Below are 22,700 nucleotides of genomic sequence, written 5' to 3' on the forward strand. Positions count from 1 at the left end.
GGAGGAAGTGGGAGGGGAGCTGTTGCATTGTGGTAAACTGTGGTCAATGTCATGGGACAAAGTGTATGTAAACTGCTGTATAGAAAGTGAATTTGCTCTGTGTATCTTCACCCAAATCACAATCAAAATAAATAAATCAAAGAAGAATTCTGAAAGCTTGCTCTTGAAACAGTGTAGCTAAAACTATTGGAAGAAATGATGATGATTTCGAAGGGCAGCTTGAGAAGAGACAAAGTAAAGAAATGTACAAAGATCTGGAGTAATGATACCAAATGGAAAGAAAATGCTCACAACTTCACAAGGTGAAAGTACTGAGGAAACCAATAAAGACTCAAGTTACATTTAAAAAATTTATAGGCTGAATATTGAATGATGCATGAAGCATCAAAAGAATTTGGAAGGAATACACAGAGAACTCAAAAAAAAAAAAACTCTCTGTAGTCGAGTTGGCCCCGACTCATAGTGACCCTTCCTGGGGTTTCCGAGGCAGTATCACTACGGAAGTAGATTGCCCAGCCTTCCTTCCGAGGAGTGGCTGGTGGGTTTGAATCACCAGCCTTGGGTTAGCAGTCAAATCCCTTAAGCACTACACCACCAGAGTTCCCACACAGAGTCACTGACCAAAAAAGAATTGGTTTACTTTCAGCCATTTCAGGAGGTAGCATGTGATCAAGCACCTGTGGTATTGAAGGAAGAAGCACAAGCTGCACTGAAGAAATTGGTGAAGAACAAGGTTTCAGGAATGACATAATACTTACTGAGATACATCAACAAGTGGATGCATCACCAGAGGCACTCACTCGTTTATGCCAATAAATTTAGAAAACAGCTACCTGGTCATCCAACCAGGATAGATCCAGATTTGTGCCCATTCCAAAGAAAAATTATCAATATATATATCATTAATACCACAAGTAAAATTTTGCTGAAGATAATTTTTTTCAATATTTTATTGTGATTTTAATGACCAGTGCAATACGATGTCTGCTTTCCTGACTGCTGCTTCTATGGTTATTGACTGTGCATCCAAGTAATATGAAATCCCTGACAACTTCAGTATTTTCTCCATTTATCATAATGTAGCTTATTGGTCCAGCAGTGAGCGTTTTCATTTCATTATGTTGAGGAGTAATCCATACTGAAGACTGTAATCTTTGGCCTTCATCAGCAAGTGCTTCAAGTCATCTTTATTTTCAGCAAGCAAGGTTGTGTCATCTGCATATTGCAGGTCGTTAATGGTTCTTCCTCCAGTCCTGATACTGCATTCTTCATGTATTCCAGCTTCTCGGATTATTTGCTCAGCATACAAATTGATTAATTATGGTGAAAGGATACAGCCTTGATATACACCCTTCCTGATTTTAAACCAGTAGTATCCCCTTGTTCTGTTCTAACGACAGCCTCTTCATCTATGTACAGTGTTCCCAATGAGAGCAAATAATATTCTGGAATTCCAATTCTTCACAATAGTATCCATAATTTCTTATAATCCACGCAGTTGACTGCTTTTGCATAGTCAATAAAACACAAGTAAACATCTTTCTGGTATTCTTTGCTTTTAGGCAAAATCCATCTGATATCAGCAATGATATCCCTTATTCAACACCCTTTTCTGAATCCAGCTTGCATTTCTGGAAGTTCCCTGTCAGTAGACTGCTGCAACCTTTTTTGAGTTATCTTCACAAAAATTTTACTTGCATGTGACATTAATGATATTGTTTCATCGTGTCCACATTCTGTGCGGTCACCTTTCTTTCGAATGGGTACAAATATGGATCTCTTCCAGTCAGTTGTCCAAGTAGCTATGTCCCAAATTTCATAGCATCACTGAGTAAGTGCCTCCAGCCTGACATCCATTTGTTGAAACATCTTAATGGGTATTCTGTCAATTCCTGGAACCTTGTTTTTTGCCAATCCCTTCAGTACAGCTTCGATTTCTTCCTTCATTAGTTCTTGATTGTATGCCACCTCCTGAAATGGATGAACATCGACCAATTATTTTTGGTACAGTGGCTCTGTGTATATCTTCCATCTTTTGATGTTTCCTGTATCATTCAATATTTTACCCATAGAATCTTTCAGTATTGCAATTTGAGACTTGAATTTTTTCTTCTGTTCTTTCAGCTGGAGAAATGCCAAGTGTGTTCTCCCTTTTGGTTTTCTAACTCCAAGTCTTTGCACATTTCATTATAATAACTGACTTTGTCTTCTTGAGCTGCTCTTTGAAATCTTCTGTTCAGTTATTTTATCTTGTCATTTGTTCTATTTACTTTAGCTACTCTCCATTCAAGAGCAAGTTTCAGAGTCTCTTCTGACATCCATTTTTGTCTTTTCTTCCTTTCCTGTCTTTTTAATGACTGTTGCTTTCTTCATATATGATATTCTTGATAACATCCCACTGTTCATATGGTTTTCGGTCACTGTTGTTCAGTGCATCAAATATTGTCTTCAGATGGTCTCTATATCCCTTGGGATATAATCAAGGTCATGTTTTGGCTCTCATGGATTTGTTTTAATTGTCTTCACCTTCAACTTGAACTTGCATATGACCAGTTGATGGTCTGTTCCACAGTCAGCTCCTGGCCTTTTTTTGACTGAAGGTACTGATCTTCTCCACCACCTCTTTGCATAGATGTAATTGATCTGATTCCTGTGTATTCTACCTGATGAAATCCATATGTAACGCCACTGTTTATGTTGTTGAAAAAAGTATTTGTAATAAATAAGTCATTGTTCTTGCAATCATGCGATCTCCAGCATTATTTCTATCGCCAAAGCCGTATTTTCCAAGTACCAATAATTCCTCTTCATTTCTAACTTTTGCATTCCAATCCCCAGTAATCCTCAATACATCTTGATTGCATGTTTGATCTATTTCAGACTGTATCAGTTGGTAAAAATCTTCAATTTCTTCATTTTCAGCTTTAGTAGTTGGTGTATTAATGTGAATAATAATAGTATCAACTGATCTTCCTCATTGGCCTATAGATATTATTCTATCACTGACAGCATTGTACTTCAGGATAGATCTTGATGTGTTCTTGATGATGAATGCAATGCCATTCCTCTTCAGTTTGTCATTCCCAGCATAGTAGATCATGTTATTGTCTGATCCAGAATAGCCAAAAACAGTCCATTTCACCTCACTAATTCCTAGGATCTTTATCCATTCCATCAATCTTTATCCATTCCATTTCATTTTTGACTACTTCCAATTTTTCTAGATTCATACTTCATACCTTCCATGTTCTGATTATTAATGGATGTTTGCAGCTGTTCTTCCCATTTAGGGCTATGCCCTATCAGCAAATGAAGTTCCCAAAATCTTTATTGCATCCACATTCATCAAGGTTGACTCTACTTTGATGAGGCAGCTCTTCCCTAGTCATCTTCTTTTTTATAATTTTTATTGTTATTTGGGTGAAAGTTTATAGAACAAACTCATTTTCCATACAGTAAGTCATACATATTTTCATTCATGATGTTGATTGCAATTCCCCACAGTGTAATAGCTCTCTTCCCACTTCCTCCCAGTAGTTAACCTCTACCCTGTGTCCTTCCTTCCCATGTCCCAGTCATCTTTTGAGTCCCTTCCAACCTAAGGGACTCATCTTTGAGCACTGTGTCAGAAAATATTGCATGGGTATTCATAACATTTTCCAGTAATATATCAGGCAGTGTTCCACAGTATGACAGACTGACAGATGAGTGGTAGTTCAGCTCATATGCCTGTCTACTGTTTGGCTAAGACCTATTCCACAGGACTAAGTCCAATTCCTGGTTCAAAGTATAACTCAGGGCCAAAGTCTTAGGGGTTTCACCAGCTCCATCTAAAAAGTAATTCTGGTCTTTTATGTTCTTGAATTTTTTTCCACATTTTTCCTCCCACTCTTTCCAGTGTCTCCAATTTTGATTCCTTTCTGAGTGGTTCGCATTTGTACCTGAGCACTATTTAGCTCCTCTGGTCTCAGTGATGAAGATAATTCAAATATGATAGAAGAAGTACATCGACAGGGAACTGCCAGAAATTCAAGCCAGATTCAGAAGAGAGCATAGAATGCAGGATATCATTGCTGATGTCAAATGGATCTTGGGTAAAAACACAGAATACCAAAAAATGTTTACCTGTGTTTTTTAACTATGGAAAGACATTTGACTGTATAGATCATAACAAATTATGGACAACATTGTGAAGAAAGAGAATTCTAAAATACTTCATTTGCTTGTGAGGAAACTGTTCATAGACCAAAAAGCTGTTACTCAAACAGAACAAAGGGATATTACATGGTTTAAAATCAAGAAAGCTGTGTGTCAGGGTTGTATTCTTTAATCATGTTTATTCTGTATATATACTAAGCAAATGACCCCAAAAGCTGGCCTATATGAATAAGATTACAGCATAAGGATTGGAGGAAGACTGATTAACAACCTGTAATATGTAGATGATACAACCTTGCTTGCTGAAAGTAAAGATGACTTGAAGCACTTACTGATGAAGATCAAAGACTATAGCCTTGAATATGGATTACACCTCAGCAAAAGAACAAAATCTTCACAACTGAACAAGTAAACATCATGATAAATGGAATGAAGTTGTCAAGGATTTCATTTTTCTTGGATCCACAACACTCATGGAAGCAATAGTCAAGAGATGAAACACTGTATTGCCTTGGGCATATCTGCCACAAAAGACCTCATTTTAAAGTGTTAAAAAGGAAAGATAGGACTTTATGGACTAGGATTCGTCTCACACTGTTGTAGTTGTTGTTTTATGTGCCGTCAAGTCGGACCCGACTCATAGCGACCCCTCCTTGGGTTACTGAGGCAGTATCACTACAGAAATAGATTACCCCATCTTCCTTCTGAGGAGTGGCTGGTAGGTTTGAATCGTCAGCCTTCTGGTTAGCAGTCAAGTGCCTTAGGCACTACGCTACTGCTAGTCATGGTATTTTCCATCACCATATGCATGTGAAAGCTGAACAATAAATAAAGAAAATCATAGAAGAATTGATGCCTTTAATTATAGTGCTGGTGAAGAATATTGAATATACTATGGATGGCCAAAACAAAGAAATTGGTTTTGGAATAACTATTGCCAGAATGTTCCTCAGAAGCCACGATGGTGAAACTTTATCTCACATACTTTGGACATGTTGTCAGGAGGAACCAGTCCCTGGAAAAGGACTTTATTCTTGGTAAAGGTGAAGGAAATGAGGAAGAGGAAGACCCTGAATGAGATAGATTGACACAGTGATTGCAACAATGGTCTCAAATACAGCAATAATTGTGAAGATTGTGCAATACTGGGCAGTACTTCATTCTGTTGTACGTAGGATCACTATGAGTTGAAACAGACTCAAGGACACCTAGAAACAATAACATTAGTCATTTACTATTCTAGAAATATATTTTAACATTCACTCTAAGTTTGTTAAGTACTGTGGTACCATTATTATGAATAACTGTTCTCAGAGGCAGCAAAGATTGGACAGATTTGTTTTATCTTAAAATTATGGGTATACAACTCACATGCTGGAAGACTGCAGCCAGAATGGTCCTTGGAAGCAAGAATGGCCAGACTTGGTCATGTTGTCAGAAGGGACCATTCCCTGGGAAAGGATATCATGCTTGGTAAAGTGGAGGGTGAGTGAGAAGATGAAGGCCCTCAGTGAGATAGATTCACACAGCGGCTGCAGCGACGGACTCAGGTATAGTGAGGATGGTGCAGGATCAGGCAGTGCTTTGTTATGTTGTACACTGGGATGCTATGAGTCAGAGCCACCTCATCAGCACTTAACAGCAACAACAACAGCTCTCTTAAACAGTGTGAATAATAAAATGCTTTAATATAGTAAAAGTCTTGGGGAATTAGTCATTCATGTAAACCAAGTCTTTTATAGCTTAAGCTTCTCTTCTTATTAGTTTTTAAAACTAATATGTTGAATAAAATTATTTCCAAAATATGCATCACTAGTCCCACAAACCCCCACTTGTTTGTCAGTTTGTTATACTGTAGTGACTGTGTGTTGCTGTGAGGCTGGAGGCTGGTGGTAGAAATGATGCTGGAGATTGCATGAAAGAATGTTGCAGGACCGATGACTTATCACAAATACTGTTCTCAGAAACAAAAACAGCATCTATACACATGGACTTCACCACATGGAATACACAGAATCAGATCGACTACATCTGTGGAAAGAGGTGGTGGAGAAGCTCAATATCTTCAGCCAAAAAAAAGGCCAGGGACTGACTGTGGAATAGACCATCAGCTGCTCATATGAAAGTTCAAGTTGAAGATGAAGACAATTAAAAGAAGTCCACAAGAGCCAAAAATATGACCTTTATTATATCCCATCTGAATTTAGAGACCATTGAAGAAAATATTTGATGCATTGAACATCAATGACTGAAAAACAGAGGAATTGTGGGATGACATTAGTAACATCAGACATGAAGAAAGCAAAGGTCATTAAAAGTCAGAAAAAGAAGAAATGACCGAAATGGATGTTGGAAGAAACTCTGACACTTGCTCTTGAATGGAGAGTAGCTAAAGCAAATGGAAGAAATGACAAGATAAAAGAGCTGAACAGAAGATTTCAAAGAGCAGCTCGGAAAGACAAAGTCAGTTATTATAATCAAATGTGTGAAGACCTTGAGTTAGAAAACCGAAAGAAGAACACAGTTGGCATTTCTCAAGCTGAAAGAACTGAAGAAAAAATTAAAGCCTCGAATTGTAATATTGAATGTTTCTTTGGGCAACATATTGAATGATGCAGGAAACATGAAAAGAAGATGGAAAGAATACATAAAGCCAATGTACCAAAATTGATCAATGTTCATCCATTTCAAGAGGTGGCATATGATCAAGAACCAGTGGTATTGAAGGAAGAAGTCAAAGCTGGACTGAAGGAATTTGTGGAAAGCAAGGCTCCAGAAGTCAACAGAATACCCATTAAGATGTTTCAGCAAATGGATGTTGTGCTGGAGGCGCTAACTTGTCTTTGCCAAGAAATTGGAAGACAGCTACCAGACCAATGGACTGAAAGAGATACATATTGGTACCCATTCCAAAGAAAGGTGATTCCACAGAATGTGGACATTATCAAACAATATCATTAATATCACATGCAAGTAAAATCTTGCTGAAGGTAATTCAAAAATGGTTGCAGCAGTCTATTGACAGGGAACTAACAAATGCAAGCTGGATTCAGAAGAGGGTATTGAATAAGGGATATCATTGCTGATGTTATATGGATCTTGGCTGAAAACAGCATACCAGAAAGATGTTTACTTGTGTTTTATTGGTGAAGAATACTGAAAGTATCATAGACTGCCAGAAGAATTAACAAATGTCCTAGAGGAAGTTCAGCCAGAATGCTCCTTGGAAGGGAGAATGGCCAGATTTCATCTCACCTACTTTGGTCATGTCAGAGGGACCATTCACTACAGAAAGATATAATGCGTGGTAAAGTGGAGGGTCAGCAAAAAAGGGGAAGGCCCTCAACAAGATGGATTGATACAGTGGCTACAACAATGGGTTTGGAGTGTGAGGCTGACACAGGACTGGGCAGTGTTTCTTTCTTTTGTACACAGGGTTGCTGTGAGTTGGAGATCAAATGAAAGAATTTCAATGGCACCTAATAACAACAGTCCCATGAAACTGGAGTTCACCTAGCATCATTTAACCTTCTCTGATTATTCAAGATTACTATTATGCCTGTAACATTTGTGCTTTTAAAGCAATGGTGCCCTCTAGTAGCTAAGAAACAGGGAGAGTAGTCTCAGACTATTGTCCTCTGTCTGCTCTTTTAATTTTTGTTAGTTTTTCTGTTTTTTTTTTTTTTTTTTTTTTTTTAGTATTGTCAAACTTTCAGCTGTCACTTCTTTCACTTAAACCTATTCTAAACAACTCTTCTGATTTACAGCTTATAAATGTGAATTGGACTCATGAACCCAATATTAGAATTTGTTAGAAATAAAAGTGTAAAGACCCTGCTCAGATTCTTATTTCCTCAAAGGAAATATCAATAATCATTCAGTTTGATTTCTGATTTTTTTATTGTTTACTTGTTTCATTATGAAAAGCCTGCATTTTGTGCAAATTTTAGACCATTCAGAAAAGTATAAAAAATTAAAAATAGCAAATGTCCACAATCCCACTATTGATAGGAAGCTCAGCAGCATTAAATATTTTGTTTCCAGACTTTTTACAGCCTTTTTGCTTAGTGACAACTGTACCACATATGAAATTAGATGCATTCCATATATTACTTTATAAAGTCATTCATTGTATAGCTAGTAGTATTTCCTTAAACAGATGAAGAGTAATTTACATTACATTTAAGGTGTATCCAAAGTTTTACTGTTATTAATAATGGAATTATGAATGTCTTTGACCTTCAGCATTTTGCCACATTCCAGGTTATTAGAAGCTAGATTCTTAAAATGGAATTTAAGTATACTTTTCTCTTGATCCTTAAAATTCACTTCATAATATTTTGTCAGCATTGTCAATACCAGTAGCACTGGCATCTCTAGTCACTAGTAGCCATGTTGTTGTTGTTGTTGTTATGTGCCGTCGAGTCAAACACGACTCATAGCCACCCCTCCTTGGGTTTCCAAGGCAGTATCACTACGGAAGTAGGATTGCCCAACCTTCCTTCTGAGGAGTGGCTGGTGGGTTTGAACTGCCAGCCATCTGGTTAGCAGGCAAGTGTCTTAGGCACTATGCTACCAGAGCTCCCACTAGTAGCCATAGTATGCCTAATATTTCAAGTTTGAATCTGAATGAGAATCTGCATTCAAGTGGCTTATATTCTAGAAGGAAGGAGAAATAACATGGCAGATTGAAGAAATAGCAGGATAGAGAAGAACAGTGAAATCGTACAGGTTTTTATTTAAGCTACCATTGCTGATAGTAGCTCCAACAGGTAAACTTGAGCCAGCAATACTTTGCAATTGTTTTAAACAGAGGCATGATAATAATACATATGAATACTTTCCACATATTTCTTGTAAGATGTTGAGGGTAAAGAGTTAGTAAAATCCTTTTCCTTTCTGCATGAGAATCTGACTTTCATTTAACTTTCTGGTTGTTTATCTGAAGTCTGATAACATTGCATCTCCCAGAAAACACATTCTGAGATGGTGATTTTCATGGAGAAAGTTTATTGGAGTGCACTCTTGGAATCACCACCAGTAGAGGAATGAAGAAAAAAAAAAGAAGAAGAAGAACTTGGAAGAAGAGGGTGTTCAGTTGCAACGCAGTCACATCAAAAGCCTCAATTAACACAGGGATTTCTGGATTTGGGATGTCTTATGAGAAATATCCTGCCATGAGACAAGAGACCAGGCTTTTATAGACCTTCATCATCTCAAACTTTATACTCAAGTTGTCCCCAGAGTGGAGTTCTGATCTTAGTTTCTCTGGAATCTGCTGAGGAAAGTTTCTAGAGAGAGCCTCAGCTAAGGCTTTCAGCTGCCAATACTCCCATAGCTCAAGAAAGTAGTGCCTCCACACCAAACTGAAGGGGCTTACAGGCAGCACACCAGAGGATCCACTCTAAGTTGATGGTTGCTAGACAAATTGCCTGTGGTGCGAAATGAGCCCTGATGGATAAACTGCATCTGAAATAGATGGAAGTATAATGAACTATAAATACCTTAACTTTGAGCTTCTGTAAGGGTAGTGATTCTTGTAATTGGGTATGTCCCTTGCAGGCAGGGATCCTGGAAGGTATGCTTATGAAGTTGTTCCAGGAGAGCTTGCCTTTGTTGGGGCATAAGACTTTTAGGTCAGAATAATTCCTGCATCTGCTCAAGGTGAGTGTTATTCCTCATCCCAGAGCAACTACGCTGGGGGCCAAAGAGTGACTTCTGGAAAGCTGTGTGAACTGTCACAGAAACCACTGCAAGTTTACTGCTAAAAAAGCCATGCCTGACACTGCCCTGCTGGCAAGCTGATTCCTACCTTGTATTTTTTTGGTCAATTGGTGTCAGATGTAACCTGTGATAGTCTTGTGAGTCTCACTGATTCTTTAGTGAGCCTGTGAAGACCTCCTAATGGGTATTGTAGACACTGTTTTAAATTGAGCCTCACTTTTTAGAATTTTTTATTTTAAATTATTTAACTGAAGAATTATTTGATTAGTTTAGAGTTGGGAAACTCGAGGTTTCCTTTTCCTTCTGCTGACAGGCTACTATTAACAGACAGTGTTTCCATGGACTGTGGAGAAAAACACTCAGTTACAGAAGTAATCTGTGAAAAAGTAGTCCGTGTACGAACAGTGGAAAGAACTGTTGGTTCTTAGTTCTCATTTACTCATAGATGGGTCATTTAGGCTTTGCTGGTTGTTGCCCTCATATTCTGTGAGTCACAGAGTTTTACTGATTCTTCTCTGTAATGACTCATTCCAACCCTTTCTTTCCATTCACTCTGCCACCACTCTGAATAGTATTATAGCCTTTGTCACCTCATATATGGGTTACTGAACTGTTGGTTCAAAAGTGCTCTCTACCTCTAGGCTCTGTATAATCTAAGCTGTTATCCAAAGGATTCCAGACTGAATTCCATGAGTTTTGTCTAGAATTTCCAAACTATTAATGCATAATCCAGATTTCTTGGGGTATAAGATCTCTGGAAATAGGGAAAAGGAGGAGTGGAATGGTAGGTTTAGAACAGATGTTGGCTCAAGATTTTCAGCTCTTTTGTAGGCAATGGAAGCCATTTCAATAAATGACTGTTTTAGCTTGGGAGTGGCTTGATTAAAGCCAAGCTTCAGGAAGATTGATCTGCAAAACACTAAAAGGAAAGACTCAAAGAAATGAGACTAGTTAGGAGTCTATTTTAAGAGGACCCAAACTGAGGTAGGAATGGAATCGAAAGATATGATCTCAGTAGTGCAAAGAAAGAATGGTGACTGTGAGAAGAAAGCCAGGAGGACCACACTGAGACCAGTTACGTGGATTTATAGTGGACTCACCCAACAGAGTCAGGGCAGTCTGACATGAAGAGAGAAAGTCACACTTCTCACACACTTCCACCTCTTTAGTCTGTATGTGTTAATACCCCTAGGAAATTACAAAGTAGTTTATGGCTAACATCACAGTATTCCATTTCTCATCCTTCCACCTCCACTTCCAGTACAGAGACTAAGGGAACAGTGTAATCTAATCTACTGTATGTTTTTATTCTTTCAGTATATAGAATATTTAAGATCATCAGTGGTATTTAAGGTAGTTCTGCCAGTTATCAATAGATAGAAACTATGTTATTGCTCTCCTTGTTTTGTTTTTACATTTCTTCTCTTGTGCAATAACTAGGATGATCAGATATTTAGATTTTCTCTGGATACTTCCAATTTAGACTTTAGTTTCAGTGTAATTATTAGTAAAGTTCCCCTCATTATTAAAAGTTTGAACAATAAATTCTATGGTCACTTTATATATATCATATGTACAGGAAAAATCTAAAACATGTATGGTCAGTTTAAAGAATAACAATAAAGAACACAATTGTGTAACTGCCATCCTAGTCAAGAAATAGAATATTTTCTGCCACTAGAAGTCTCTTCCTCAATAGCAACTCCTCTCTTCATTAGGGTTAGTCACTATCCTGATTTGCAGTCAGGAAATCAGACAACATATAGCACTGGGCAAATCAGCTGCACAGGACCTCTTTCAAGTGCTGAAGAACAAGTATGTCCCCTTGAGGACTAAGGTGTGCCTGACATAGGCCATGGTATTTTCATTCACTTCATATGCATGTGAGAGCTGGACAGTGAATAAGGAGGACCAAAGAAGAGTTGTTGCTTTTGAATTGTGGTGTTGGCAAAGAATGCTGAAAGTACCATGGACTGCTAAAAGAACTAACAGGTCTGTCCTGGAGGAAGTGCAGCCAGAATGCTCTTGGAAGCAAGAATGGCCAGAGTTCATCCCACATATTTTGGTCATGTTATCAGACGGGACCATTCCCTGGAGAGGGATGTCATGCTTGGTAAGGTGGAGGGTCAACGAAAAGACAGGAGGGCCCTCAACGAGATGGATTGGCATGGTGGCAGCAGCTATGGGCTCAAGTATAGCAAGAATCATGGAGCTGGGTCAGGACCGGGAGGTGCTTTGTTCTGCTGCACATAGGGTCGCTATGAGTTGGAGATGACTCGTTGGCACCAACAGCAACAACTATCCTGATTTAATGATAGTTACAATTTTTGGTTTTTTGAACTAATGAAATCTAAATTATCAGTCTAAAATCTCCTACAACCATTTTTCTTCCAACGATTTTATGTCTTTTGGTCGATTGATAGATAGATATGTAGGCAGTCCCCAGGTTACAAATGTCTGAATTACATACAACCCATGTTACACACCAACCCCTATAAAGCATCCAGTAAAAATTCTGGATCATTAAATGAGCTAGTACCAGAGTTCTATTAAGAGAAAGGTAGATATCTAAAGCTGTCAGTTTCTACCTTTGAGTTCTAATTCATTCCCTGAATCCCTTGTGAAACTGATAAGGCAGGAGAAAAGAAAAAAAGAAAGGTGACATTTATTGTATGCCAGGTGTTGTAATTTCATATTCCTTGTTTCCACAATCAAAACCAATGGAAGCAGCATTCAAGAAACCAGACGATGTATTGCACTGGGCAATTCTGCTGCAAAGACCTCTTTAAAGTTCTGAAGAGCAAAGATGTCTCTTTGTAGACTAAGGTGCACCTAACCCAAGCCATGATATTTTCAGTTGCCTCATATGCATGTGAAGGCTGGACAATGAATAAAGAAGATGAAGGAAGAGTTAATACTTTTGAGTTGTGGTGTTAGCAAAGAATACTGAAAATACCATGGACTGCCAGAAGAACAAACAAATCTGTCATGGAAGAAGTACAGTTTATAGCTGGAATGCTCCTTAGAAGTGAGAATAGCCAGACTTCATCTCATCTACTTTGGTTGTTTTCAGAAGGGACTGTTCCCTGAAGAAGGATATCATGCTTGGTAAAGTGGAGGGTCAGCAAAGAAGGGAAGGCCCTCAGCAAGATAGATTGATACAGTGGCTGCAACGATGGGCTCAGATACAGCAAGGATTGTGAGGATGGCACAGGACTGGGCAGTGTTTCATTCTGTTGCACATAGGATTGCTATGAGTCGGGGCCAACTTGATGGCACCTAACAAAAACAAGGCCTTGTAGACGTAACATGAACAAAGACAAAAACTTCAGGGGAGGCATCTGGTCAGTCAGTGGCAGAAGGGGATCCTAACCCAGCCTGGGTTCTGTCCCTACTGCTGGCTGTCTATGCTTTGATTTACAGTGTCAGAGGTCTAGGCCATGCCCCTCACCTGTAGAAGGTCTGTATGTGGTGATACTTGGGTGGCATGGCCATGCAGCCAAGTCAACCTCATTATGCATCTCCTGGACGTCACCAAAGTACAGCCCCAAGTCCACCAGCCCTAGGCTGTGCCACTTGGCCAGCATCAGCATCTCATAGATCTTGTCCAGCTTGCTGTGGCAGCAGCCATCCACAGCTACCCACATTCTACCAGCCCAATGGACTATGGTCCATAATGACAAATGGGCACTTTTGCAACATGCATGGAAAGATTATTATTACTGTCTTATTATGTTAAGAATGTTGTAATGTATCTTGTAGTGTTTAATGTTATTTTATGAATAGAAAGATACACTATGTAGTAGCTACTAAGGCAAACATTTGACTAAGTGACATTCAACATGAACCATATTTAACTGTGCCCAACTTACATAAAAACTTGATTTAAAAACAGACTTAGGAACAGAGCTAGTAATCCAGGGACTGCCTCTGACTGTATTTAGATAGAGAGAGAGAGAGAGAGAGAAAGAGAGAGAGATGTTTTTGTTATGTGCTGCCAAGTTAATTCCAACACATAACGACCCTAGAGGACAGACTAGAACTGCCCCATAGGATTTCCAAGGCTATAATTTTTCCCCACCACCATCATTAGCATAAACTCAATGCCCTGCAAACAAGAGCTAAAGCTATAATCTTTACAAGAGCAGACTGCCACATCTTTCTCCCATTGAGTGGCTGGTAGGTTCAAGCTGTTGACCTTTCAGTTAGCAGCCAAACACTTAACCACTGTACCACCAGGTTTCACTGTGTATATATAGGTAATTTCATATTTATGTTACTGATAAGTATCTTTGAAATATGTTTTATTTTATTATTTGATTACAGGATTGTAACTAATCATCCTGAAGGTATATGTTACACTATTCATTCAGTTAGTTCATTCAATTACACTAATTTTTAATGAGGAAGATACAGATCTTGGCCTCAAGAGTTTGATAATCTAACAAGCAATTAAAATCCAAAACATTGAGTAGACACATGCAAAAGAAGACATTACCCAGCCTTGAGGTGATAGACAAGATGTCCTATAGGAGGTGATATCTCAATTGAGTACTAAGACAAATAGTCATGCATGTGAAGATAAGGGGAGAGAATAGGGAAACACTTTCCAGACAAAGAAAATAGCCCAGAGTGTCTTCACTATGGAATTAGAGAAAGTATTTACAGGGGCAGGAAACCTGTGCTGGAGACTGTTACAGTTATCTACCTGTGAGATGATGGGGGCTTGAACTAAGCCAGAGGACATGGAATGGAGAGAAGTGAACAGATTTAATAGATTTAGTAGATGAGAAGAATTAACAAGAATTTAATGATTGATTATATGTGGAATTAGAGGGAGAAATTTAAAAAAAAAAGGAAAAAAAGCTCAGATTTCAGCTCTAGGTAGGGAGCATAGAGGGTGACACAGGTTTGTAGAGGAAATAGTTCAGATTTGGATCAGTTGAATTTGAAGTGTCTGTGGGACTCCAAAAGACAATGACTGTTAAGCACTTACATACATGGCTCTGGAGTTCTGGACAGATATAGGCTGGACATAGACATTGTTGTTGTTGTTGTTGTTTGCCGTCAAGTCGGCCCCGACTTATAGCGACCACTCCTTAGGTTTCCAAGGCAGTATCACTACGGAAGTAGGATTGCCCAACCTTAGGGAACAATAACTCCTAGATGGCAATTGGAGCCATGCATATGGATCTTAATAAGCTATTAGGAAGTTTCTAAGATGGACAATGTGAGTAAGTTGTGTTCATTGCCTACTTGTCATAACATTCTTAGGAAATTAGTCATTCTATGTTAGACCTTCTACTTGAATAATTTCTTTTTGAAGTATCAGCATATGGCTGGTCCTTGTGAGGCTGAGGTTAAAGATGTCCCAAAAGTCCAACTTCTCCAAGCCACTGTACCCTTCCATCATCTTTAACATCAACTCCTCCTCCTCACCTCATTACTCTCCTTCCTGTCTTAGGGTTCTGTATTTTGCTATAATATCTCACGGAACTCACCAACTGCCATGGAAATGGCTTACGCAATGGTGGAGGCAGAGAGGCTGGCAAGTCCCAAATCCATGGGTCAGACATAGATCTGGAGGAATCTCCTCACTCATGTGTTTGCAGTGGCTGGCATACCCAAACAGGCAAGTCAGGCAACTGCCTGCTTTCTCAAGTCCAGGAGTGAGAAGATGATGAAACAAACAGGAGCTAGAGCAAGGGAGAAGGAACTTCTCCAGAATATTCACATGTATACTCTCAAGGTAGCTTGAAGGTGGTGACTTGAGTCACACCCTCCAGCAAGGTGGGACTCAGGATATATTCCGCCCTAAACAGGCATAAACAAAACAACAGAGGCTAGGATTTAGGATATATCACAAAATGGGGGACTGTTGCTAAAAGGGCCATATTAAGCAACTCACTGCACAGCACCGTCTAAGAAATAATTGTTCAAAAAATTTTCATTATCATTTTTAGTTCTTAGCAAATTTTTTTTTACCAATATTACTTATGTCTTTTTTTTTTTCCCCACACATTATCCAAATTTTGGCTTTAAACATAACATTTCCCCTTGCAAAAAGGACAAGGAGGCCACATGTTCTGACCTCCTCTAATCCCACAAGAGGAAGACATAATCACCATCAATAGCCCAAGGCCTATTCCTACAAGGCCAGACATGCTGCCTCCCTCCAGCCCTTTCTCCAACCGTTCCTCCCAAAGCACCCACCACCTCTCTCCTGGGTTTGATAATTCGCTGCAGTGGCCACGCAGAACTCACAGATTATGGGGTTTATTAGGGAAGCACCAGACTACAATTCAAGTTCAGGAAAAATGCTCAGTCTCTCTCCCAGCCCACCGTCTCTCAGCCAACAGTCTCTCACAGTCTCTCCCCCAGCAGTGCATGTCCCTCAGTGTCTTACTCAGAAACGCGTGTCTCTTGCGTCTCTTTCCCAGCAGCATGTGTCTCTTTCAGGAGCGTGAGTCTCTTTCAGCAGTATGTCTTCCTCAACCAGCATTCAGAGAGAGTTCTGCCTCTAGGAGGCCTCCTTTTGAGCTTGGCAGAGTGGCCAAACCAATCATAACAACAGAATTCTAAGCACCTGAGAGTGAGCCTCCCATAACATTGCGTTCTGCCACGCCCAACAGAAATAACCCAGGTGGATAACATTTACAATCAGGAACTCATCAGTTGCTCATTCCACCACTGAGTTTACAATAACTTACGGGTAGAAAAGCCATACTAAGTAACTTACTATACTGCACCCCTAAAGAAAGAAGTACAACAAAATGAGGTTATTATAGAACTTTTAGAATTAAGCAAATTAGGAGAAATGTAGAGGGCCCTGGGCTTGTATGATTTAAATATATCCCAGTTCTGGAAAGAGAATCTGTATGGAAAACACTTACAGAAAAAAAAGATGTGTGTTTGTATGTATGTCTGTTCATGTGTGTTTTAAGATAATTTAAATAGAAAATATTTATTAATATTCTGCTTATTTTGAGTTTACAGAGACACTTAAAATTTTACAAATCAAATAATTTAGATTATGTATAATGTAAAAATGTAACTGACTTTTTAAGTATTATGTTCTTTTATCGTAAGACAAGAGTTTTCTGCTATGCAGTTCTAATGTACTTTGATATATTTTAATGTTTCAATTATATGTACAATACAGTTTCCCTTCCAAAATATGTTTATTTGAAATATTTTCTTTCAAAAGATTGCAGTAGCAGTTAAGCTTCATAAAAATTTACTAGTAGCTTAATACTAATTTATTCTCTGATTAGAATTTTCAATGTAGTCTTCTTGTTATTATTTTGATCATGCTATAACTGTCTTAATTTTATGCCATGTATAAGCATCCATAGAATTTAAATTTTTGTTACTGTGATAATAATTATATACCATATGCTACATATGATTTCTTTTTCTTTATAGGAAAATGGTTCTCCTGAAGAACATGCAGTCTATGTGTGGGACCACTTCATAGCCCAGTCTGCAGCTGAGAATGTATTTTTTGTTGCTCACAGTTATGGAGGACTTGCTTTTGTTGAACTGGTAAGTATACATATAACTTGATTTTTAATTCCCAGTCTTCTTACAAGTTTATCCTCCCCCTGTTTTTTATTGGTATCATTATTTTAAATTATTTTATGACAGATGAAAATAAATTTTTTTGAGTAAATAATTTCATAATATTTTAAAAGAATAGATTAAGTTTTTTTTTTTATGGTGGCACAGCTTTTCAGTGTTAACCATTAAGCATTTTGTCTGTTTCTTATTTACATATCCTTTTTTATTTCTACATTATGGCCCCAGTTCCCATACATTTCATGTTATTTATATTACATGGTTATGTATATACCATTGAAGCGTATATTATCAGTAAAGTCAAGAGAAGAGACTCTTCCAGTATTTGAGACTATTTTGGTAATCCTTCACTGACTTTTATCACTGCACGTTGGTTCTTAATATGTACAAGTCATGTTAAAAGTATCAGAAAGCTTCCATTAATCTGCTTCTAACTAGAATGTGTTGTTGATCAAAAAACAACTTTGCATTTCAAAACAATCTGATTATCAGAGTGAAGATTGTGTGTACATGATAGAAAAATTAGCAAGACCTCTGAATCTTGAGTATTCTGAATTTTCTGAATATTTAGTATTACAAAAATCATAATCTTGTGTTTGTATGTTAGTATGTTTTCTCTGATCTAACCAGTGCTAAAAATATACTAATGAATTCATCCCTCCGTGTTTGTAACAAAATAAAATGATCAATTTGATTAAAATATATTTGATCATTTTAATTCCAAAAAGACCAAAGTGGACAACATTGGTCTTCCAATTTTTGTTTTTAGAGTTAGTGTGTGTTTCTCTTTGTCATGGAAATTAAATATATTCTTCTGCAGCCTTTTCAGCTTCCCTGTGTGTTATTGCTTACCCACATGATTTAGACATAAAACTGTTGGTGACACCTGACACTTGAATATTTTAGTTGACTTCAGTCCACAAATGCTCTTGCTATTTTAAGCTCAAGAAATAAGTTAAACACTTTATTTCTTAAATTGATTTCAGTTTATAGGAACTATTTTCAAATACTTTTAACTCTACTTAATTTATTTAAATATATAATTATAATTAAGATATATGTATAAATATAATAAAGATATAATTAACACATGGCCACATTATTTTTAAAAGATAAATCTTGTCTTGCAGATAAGTGTTTTTAACTATTATAGATTTATATAGCTTAATTTTTTTCTCTGTAAGCCATTACATTTCTTAAAACATGAAATACCATTAACTTAAAGAATAGCATAAAATGTATCTTGAAAGCCTGCAACACTAATCAAATTTTAGGCTTCTATAAATCATAAATTCTTACTGTTTTACTTTAAGATAATTTATAAAACTTTTGTATATCAAATTTGAAATTTAAGCGAATTTTGGACAGTTTAAAAAAATGAAGTTAAGGTACCAGGGTAATAGATGACCAGTGTGTCAGACCTATTTTGCCTGTCCTTCATGTCACACACTGGTGGATATTTCTCCACTTTTGTTCCACTTTAATATAAAGCACACAGATGTTTCAGAACAAGACTTGACTTCTGACCTTGAGGCTATTAGGGTCAGGGTCCTCAGGGCCTGTGAAATTATCACAAGCTGAGCTAAAGTTTTTCTCCATCACAGGAAGTAACCAGTAAGTAAGAAGTTAAAAAGGAGCTTTGTCAGAGAGACAAGATGGTCTCAGTAAGGGTCAGCTTCTGTAGTCTGCTATCTCTGCAGGAGGTGCATGCATGGGAGGAGGAATATAATATAACCACTGGCACATCACATATCTGTCAGGCAACACCAGGGCTGAGGAGTCTATTTAATGTAATATACCTTGTTTATGTTTTAAAATATTAATGCCAATTACTACAACTTCATATATTTCCTATTTCATACTAAACTATGCTCAGAGTGTAGAGATGGTAGCAACTGGAGAAGGAGGCATTCCTGATTTAATAAAATGTATTCCACTAAACAAATAACATTGTATACTGGTGAGTTTTATATTAATTTTGAAAAAGTTTGATTAATGTATTTAAAGTCATCAGGTTTGTATTTAATTTAAAGGGCTTTAAAATAACATTTTAAAGAAATGACAAAAAAAATTGTTGAAATGTCTTTAAACTTTTTTGCTGTTGCCTCAAACTGAATAATACTCATTCCTGTTCTCCTCAGTATTGTTAGGGGGGTTATCATTGTGCGTAAAATACTGGAAAAATTAATTCTTTCAGAATTTTCAACATAAGTATAATATATATTATTTTACATGAATTCAAAATTTTAATATCACTTTATAAGAAAATTAATTGTGAGCATTAATATATAAACTTAAGTTTTGTTTTAGTTTTTAGTCCAGTAGTACATTATACATGAGATATTAAATCCTTTATATTTCAGTAAAGTTTAATTTTTTAAAAGTTCTCATAAAAAATTTTACTATTAATTAAACACACACCTCTTACAGAATAATCTTAGTTTATAGAATCATATTTGAAAGCATGGAAACTTTTATTCCACCATTATCATGAAAGTTTACATTCTTTTCTAGATCATCAATTTCAAGAAAATTTATTTTAAATGTAAACTGTGTGGCAAGTACAGTTTCACCAATAAATATAATTAAATATAGTTCTTGTTGTTTAAATTATAGGTACCAGTCAGGACCCATTCAGAATTGCATTATTATTTACTAAATGATAGTTGTGCATAATCGTAGTCTAAAATTAAATGTGCTGCTAATAGATATCTAAGAATACATTACTTTTAAGTTTAGAGCACAAAATAGTTGTAGAGCTTTTATAATTTGTGAATTGTTGTTTTTGAAAACTGAGAATATAATTCATGATTAGCTCCTATCTTAAAGTGTTGACTTTCTCCTGGAAGAATGCATCCATCAGAAATTTATTTTTAAAACCAATGCTCATTTCATGGTAGTAAATCTTGGAACCTCATCATGTCTAGCCTCATAAAACATTATATAGTTTACTATAATAATGAGAAAGGGTGATGGAACAAATACATCTTTTGTGCTTATATTCTCATCATATGGTAACTACTCAAATTTCTAATTCTGAACTTCTTGTGACCTTAGTAAAAATAGGTGTTGATAATAAAGTTCTTGTAGAGTTTCTAACATTTATTCATTAAAGAGTAAAGGGAAAACTTTATTTTATGAATTAATAATAAATTTTTGCAAGTTAACATGTATGTTCTCTTATCTTTTCTATATATTAAAATAATACTGATACGTAAAGTTCTATTATCAAATCACCATTTAAGATGACTTAAATGTCTATCTTAGAAATTATTTTATACTTAATAGAATTAGTAAGCACAGTCAGAATGCATTTACCGAATTACTTTGAAACAACATCTGCAAATAGTATAGCTTATTTTTGCCTTATAAAAGTTGTAAAAGATTAAGGCTCATTTGTTAGAAATTAACTTTCATTATAAAACAATGCTGTTTTCGAGTTTTTTTCTTATCTCCTCCAGTCGCTTTGATGATGTGATTTCATTGCTTTAATTGTTGGACATTTCAGGATACTTTGCTGTTGTCTTTCCAGGTGATTATCAGCTTGACAAAACCAAGTAACCTTCTTAAAATTTTCTCTTGTTTGGAAATGAATGGGCTTTCCTTATCAATGCCCGGTTTCCTATCTCTTGCCTTCTCTGTTGTCAGTGGTCAGTAAATCAATTTGCATTCGTTATTTCTTTCCTTAGCCAAAGTGAGAGTTTCATATTTTTTATAAAACATATTGAGAAAATTTAGTACACATTTCATTAGTTTATTGAGTCATCTCAGCTGATATAAAATTATCATTGCTTCATTACTTTTATTTCTATTTCCATGTTAGTAGTGGTATGTTCACAAACATCATTAAAAACGTCACTTAGAAATGTGTGAAAACTGCTCCTTTTGAGAATGTGTTCTCTACCCACTTTTGATTTTAGTTTCTCCATGCTTGTCAGCACTTGATTGGCACCTCACTTGCATGTGAATTGAGGAATGAAGGGAACTCTATTTTCCTGCTATTGTTCCATGCTGGGCTCCCTGGCCTCCAGGCAGCCTAAGCTGCCCTTCAGGAGCTGATAGAGGACTAGTTTTGGACATAGCTGTGTGAGGACACTCAACTTCAGTGTACATTGAGTCGATCTTTTAAAATTCCCTAGAGCATGGTTTGAATATCCAGTGAAGAGAAAATGGAACATAATTTAAAAAATTAATTTTTACCTTTAGTGATATCAGCTAACTGTGACCTTAAAGATGCATCACTTACATTTTTGTCTCAAAGAACAAAGTAAATTGGGTGTTAGTAGAGTATCTGTTTATTGTGATCAATGTAAATAGCTGGAATTCGCTTTAAATTAAATTTCCACTTTAAAAATGAAATTATGGTATGCACACCTAAATTTCATCAATGTATGTGTGCAAGGAGAGAGAAAAATTGTTAAATTACTCTCCATAGAGGTTAGTATAGGAAGCCAATTGGGCTGCTGAGAATCAAGAATTGAGGGGCATTAGAATAAGAGTAGGGAGCCCTGGTTGCACAGTGGTTACACATTCAGCTGCCAAACAAAAGGTTGGAGGTTCGAACATACCAGCTGCTCCACAGGATAAAGATGTGGCAATCTGCTTCTGGAAAGATTGCAAACTTAGAAACCTATGGAGCATTTCTACTCTGTCCAATACAAACAAACAAACAAACAAAAAACCCATTGCCATCAAATCAATTCCAACTCATAGCGATTCCCGTTGGGTTTCCAAGGTTGTAAATCTTTACAGAAGTAGATTGTCTATCGCTCTCCTGTGGAGCAGCTGGCGGGTTTGAACCACCAACTTCCTGGTTATCAGTCAAATGCTTTGCACACAGTGCCGCCAGACATGCTTTAAAAAAAAAAAATCCAAACTCACTGCCATCCACTTGGATCTGACTCATAGTGACCCCTCCCTGGGTTTCCGAGGCAGTATCACTGGAAGTAGATTGCCCAATCTTCCTTTCGAGGAGGAGCTAGTGGGTTTGAACTGCCAGCCTTCTGGTTAGCAGTCAAATGTCTTAGGCACTACACCACCAGAGGTCCTAGACCTCCTTTAGGGTTGCTGTAATTTGAAATTGACTTACTGAGAATGGGTACAGATAGTAGAATAAGGAGGAATAAACCAAAAAAAAAAAAAAAATGAAGGGACATATTATTATCAAAATAATTTAGGCCAAAAACACTCCTTGCAAACCCACTTTGAAATCTAGGTGATACATTAAAAATAAGTTGTCA

At 37.0% G+C, this 22,700-nt stretch overlaps 1 protein-coding gene across 1 annotated transcript in view; it reads left to right on the forward strand.

Moving 5' to 3' along the window:
• Window positions 1-22,700, forward strand: part of FAM172A (family with sequence similarity 172 member A) — a 670,447-nt gene that overhangs the window by 320,693 nt on the left and 327,054 nt on the right. Inside the window, exon 7 of the mRNA XM_007942555.2 lies at window positions 17,308-17,427. Within this exon, the coding sequence (XP_007940746.1) occupies window positions 17,308-17,427 (120 nt within the window). The remainder of the gene's footprint in view (window positions 1-17,307; window positions 17,428-22,700) is intronic.

Source organism: Orycteropus afer, unplaced genomic scaffold (assembly GCF_000298275.1).
Source record: "Orycteropus afer afer isolate SDZICR_OR568_19922 unplaced genomic scaffold, OryAfe1.0 scaffold00093, whole genome shotgun sequence".
Classification (NCBI taxonomy): Eukaryota; Metazoa; Chordata; class Mammalia; order Tubulidentata; family Orycteropodidae; genus Orycteropus; species Orycteropus afer.